Source organism: Phaseolus vulgaris, chromosome 10 (genome assembly GCF_000499845.2).
Source record: "Phaseolus vulgaris cultivar G19833 chromosome 10, P. vulgaris v2.0, whole genome shotgun sequence".
NCBI classification, from domain to species: domain Eukaryota; kingdom Viridiplantae; phylum Streptophyta; class Magnoliopsida; order Fabales; family Fabaceae; genus Phaseolus; species Phaseolus vulgaris.
In genome coordinates this window covers 30,043,505-30,048,216 of record NC_023750.2, presented here as the reverse complement: position 1 = coordinate 30,048,216, position 4,712 = coordinate 30,043,505, and the positions used below count along the sequence as shown (strand labels likewise).

Genomic DNA, 4,712 nt, shown 5'->3' with positions numbered 1-4,712 from the left:
TCTCATTGTGGATAGTGGCTCTTGCTGCAATTGTTGTAGCACTAGAATAGTTGAAAAGCTAAATCTACAATTAATACCTCATCCTAAACCTTATAAACTTCAATGAATCAATGCAAATGGGGAATTAGTTGTAGATAAGCAAGTGAAAGTCGAGTTGTCTATGGAAAACTATAAAGACAAAGTTTTATGTGATATAGTTCCCATGGAAGCTTGTCATATTTTGTTGGGTAGACCTTGGCAATTTGATAAAAAAACTATGCACAATGGTCTTACCAATGAGATTACTTTCACTCACAAAGAAAAAAAGTTTATACTTTATCTTTTATCACCTTCACAAGTGGTAGGGGATCAAGTGCAAATGAAAAAAAAAAAGAGGAAGAAAAAATAATAAAAATAGAAAACCAAGAAAAATCCCTTAGGCTCTGTTTGGATTAGGGAGGGGATGTGTGAGGATTTGAGGGAGTGGATGTGTGAGGATGTGAGGAAAGTGTGAAGAAAGTGAGGGTGTTTGGATTGGGGTATGTTAGGGTGGATGTGTGAGGAAAGTTTATGGGAGTTTGTGAGTGATGTGATGGTTATGAGGGAATTTTAATTTTTTTTAAAGGTGTGAAATGTTAGTTTACAGATTAACCCTTGTCTATTAAAAAAATTAATAATAAAATGAGTTGTTTTTGTTTAAAAATGAAAAACTTTCACACATTTCGTAGATTTAAAAATTATAATTAAAAAAATATATGTTAAATGTAAATATGTATAATATAAAAACTATAATTAGAAAAAAAATATGTATTTAACAAATTAAATAAAAACAGAACTTCAAGTAATAAAATTGAAAAATAAATCAAACATTATATAAATAAAAAGATATTATTTTTAATATTAAAAACCCTCTAGAAATGAAAAATAAAAAATACTAGAACAACAAAAATATAACGTAATTAACAATAGAAAAAAAATTCATAAAAAATTATAATAAAATAAATTATAACTCATAAACATAATAACTATATATAGAAATATTTTAATAAAAACATAACAAAAATAAAAATAAAAACAGAATTTCAAATAATTTCTTTAAATATTAAACATATACTATAAAATTAAAAAATAAATCACATCTTATATAAATAAAAAATTATTATTTTTTAATATTAAAAAATCTCACAATAAAACAATCTAAAAAATACAACAATAACAAAAATATAACTTAATTAACCATAGAAAAGGATTTCATAAAAAATTATAATAAAAAATAAGGATAAAAACATATTAGTAGTATAATCCGATATAGTTCAATAATTAATTATTATTATTTTGTTTTATTAAATATTTGTGTTAGTTAAATTTATTTAATAACTACTAATAGGTCAAGAAAAGACATAAAAATCAATATTTTATCACCATGGGTATGCCTTTTCAGAGAATATGCTTTTGCATGCATGGGTCATTTAAAAAGTACTGTGCTCATTAAACCAAATAAAACATAACATAATACATAAATACATATTTTAATATATTAATTATATTTTCAGTTTCTAATGAATAATTTAAGTTAGAACAAAATTATTTCAAGTGATGGATTGTTTTTAGGGATTTTTTTGTATTAAATAAATTAAATATTTAGTATAAAATAAAATGAAAAATGTTTAGTATAACCTTTTGGTGATGACCATGATCCAACCCAGATAATATTTTCAATTTTAATTAGATATAATATATTATTTTCTTTTAAAAAAACTAAATCCAACCACATTTAATAAAATATCTAATTAGAACTTGAAAAATAGGTATCACCTGATCTACTCTAATAACTAATATATAAATGGAAGATTTTATTTAACTATATTTTTTTACACTGATTTATAATATTTTATAAAATAATAAACAAACTTAAAACTTCCTTAAAATTTATTATGATTTGTTTCTTCATTTTAAATATTATATATATATATATATATATTTTAAACATTGTACAATAATTTTTTTAAAATACTAATACATTCAATTGAAGCATTGTGATACATTCAAATGAGGGTAAATTTGGAAATAAGGGATGCTGACATGGCTTTCCCTCTACATCTCTTCATTTTGAGGGGAGAGGATATTTACTGTTCACCGGTATATCCTCTCATTCACTTCCCTGCACATCCCTTGATCCAAACCATGGATATCCACTCACATCCTTCCTCTTGAACAGTACATCCATGGAAGCAAATAGGGGGTTAGGGAGAAAAAGGAGTGGGAGAAGAGTGTTCCTTCCCACAAGGTCATTCAACAAGAAGAAACAATTAAAAACACATTTTAAAATATGATTCTTGTTGAACAACCTTCAAGCCTTTTAAAAGGAACACATAGAAAAATTCTTAAAGAGGTTAATTTAGAACAAGGGAGGAAAAACTTAGAAAAGAAAATTATGTACTCCTCTCTAAAGAAATATTGTGACAAGTTGCCAAAAACAATAGAAAAATAAGAAGAATGGCAACTTAATAGAATTGTTTTTTATACAACTGCTCAAACTAACTCATTTATTTTGTTTGATGACTCTCATAAATGGACATTTGATCCAAGAGAACGAGCATAGTTGTCAACGCAAGAATAAGGCTACTATTCGAGATCGACCCTGTAGATCTAAGGATAGATCCTCTCAAGAAGGAGGAGATGATGGACACCATTCAGCCACATACATCCCCCTAACAATGAAGAAGAAGGAGCATTGGATTTGAGGACAAATCCTTTTCAAGAGGGAGGGGATGATGGAAGAGGCCCAAGCACAAGCCCACATGCAAGCCCACCAAAGGGTAGATTTGGGCCAACCACTAGAGTTATGGCCAAGAGGATCCAAGAAGACGTTCTTTTACATGTTTAAATGCCATAAACTCTAGTGTAGATTAGATTTTAATTTCTTGTCAAAATTAGCATAGGAACTTTATTTGTAATTTTTCTTATAACTAATTTTGGCACCTAAAACACCAACCTAGGTAAACTTAGAGTTTCTAAAAACCTCTAAATTTACCTAGGCTGATCTAGGAAGCCCATGGAGGGGGTGAGCATACAAACTAGACATACCCCTCCCCATGTGCTCATTTAGGATCCACTTTTGGGAGGGAATTCATTTGAATTTCCCTCCACTTTCGTTTGAATTTCCAGCCCTCTAAACACTATAAATAAGAGGGCTTGGCTCATGTATTTGCAAGATTAATATACTTAGTGAATTGCTGCCAAATTGTGCCAATTTCATTTCTTGCCCAAAATCTCCTAGGTTAGGCTTTTAATCTTCACAAATTCGCCCTTTCCAAGTAGAGTTGGCCTCACCACTCTCAATCCCTACCTCTCATGCACCTTCAAGGTCACCACCACTCTTAGGAGGACCTTGCTTCATCTTCAATCCATGATGCTTCCGCCATTCACCAAAAAAATCCGAAAACTATGAAGGCACATCTCTATCAATTTATTCTCCAACTTGGTGGTGGACGGTGGTGGTGCAGGGGTTGCGGATGTTGGTCGGCAGCGGCGTGATAGTCTGCCAAGAAGCTGGTAGTAGCGCGACGAATCTCTACGTCTACGTACAAGGTGTATTCTTTCCTTAAATCTTTTTCTTTATAAAAGTGTTTCTTCTTGGAACTTCTATTGCACACAAAAAGTTTCCACCTTTTGTAAACTCATGATTTGGTGTTGTGGTGGTATGGTTGTGCGGGGTCGGTGTGGTGAGTAGTGACTTTTGGAATGCCGGAGGGTTCTAAGGGTTTCCTTATCCCATGGACTTATTTGAAGGATTGTGAAATATCTCCTGCGAAGACGATATATGATAAGCTTGGCCAAAAGAAAACTTTTGCTTAGGGTTTGGAAACTACATGTGATATTCCTTTGTCTGAATTACCCACTCCTTGTATTAAGGAAGACATGATTGTGGTCCGGATAGATGAGGCAGATTACTTTGTTGGACTTGAGGATTGCAAGACCAATCTTCATGGTCGAGTTATTCTTTCTAAGGGGGATAAACCCCTTACACACCTAAATTTAACTAAACAATTGCAGCCGGTGTGGAAGGCTCTTGGACCGTGGAAAGCAATTCCTCTTGGGAAGGGTTTCTATGAGTTTAAGTTCGCTTCTTTAGAATACATGGGATGGGCCCTCGGGATGGGTTTCTTGAAGTTATCTCCAAGTTTCTTGAGACTGTTTGCATGGACAAAAGACTTTGTTCCAGCTACTATGAAGAGTACCAAAACTCAGGTCTGGGTTCGACAATATAGGTTGCCTTTGGAGTATTGGAGATCAAGGGCGATTTTTTCCTTCATCAAAGGTCTTGGTACTCCTTTTTCTTTGGATGAGAATACTATGAGAAAGAAGAGGGGTATGTTTGCTAGAGTTTTGGTGGATATTGATATGTTGTCCCCTCTTCCCAATCACCTCTTGGTTGAACGTCCGAACTACACTTTTGTAGTTGGTGTGGAATATGAATGACTACCTCCTCTTTGCTATCATTGTAAGATGATAGGGCATAAGCTTGCTCAATGTCGAGTCATACATGATCAGGGTCGTGTTCCTGGGCCTCAACAAAAATCTTCTCAGAAGATAGTTTCTGATGAACAAGATAAGGGGAGGACTATGGCTCATAAACAACGTCAAGAATATCGAAAGAAAGATTCGCAGCTGAAGCTCGTGGAAGGCCCCACAAATAATTCAAACTTTGTTGTTCCTAGCGAGGCTAATGC

At 32.7% G+C, this 4,712-nt stretch overlaps 1 protein-coding gene across 1 annotated transcript; it reads left to right on the top strand.

Annotated features, from left to right (window-relative positions):
* The first annotated feature begins 3,900 nt into the window (after positions 1-3,900).
* On the top strand, positions 3,901-4,461 carry LOC137817876 (uncharacterized). The gene has a single exon (XM_068621102.1). It carries the CDS (start codon positions 3,901-3,903, stop codon positions 4,459-4,461), a length of 561 nt encoding a protein of 186 aa, XP_068477203.1.
* The last annotated feature ends 251 nt before the right edge of the window (positions 4,462-4,712 follow it).

What these genes read in the sequence shown, in the direction of transcription:
- LOC137817876 (XM_068621102.1), top strand. Translation starts at nt 3,901, where the DNA reads ATGATTGTGGTCCGGATAGATGAGGCAGATTACTTTGTTGGACTTGAG.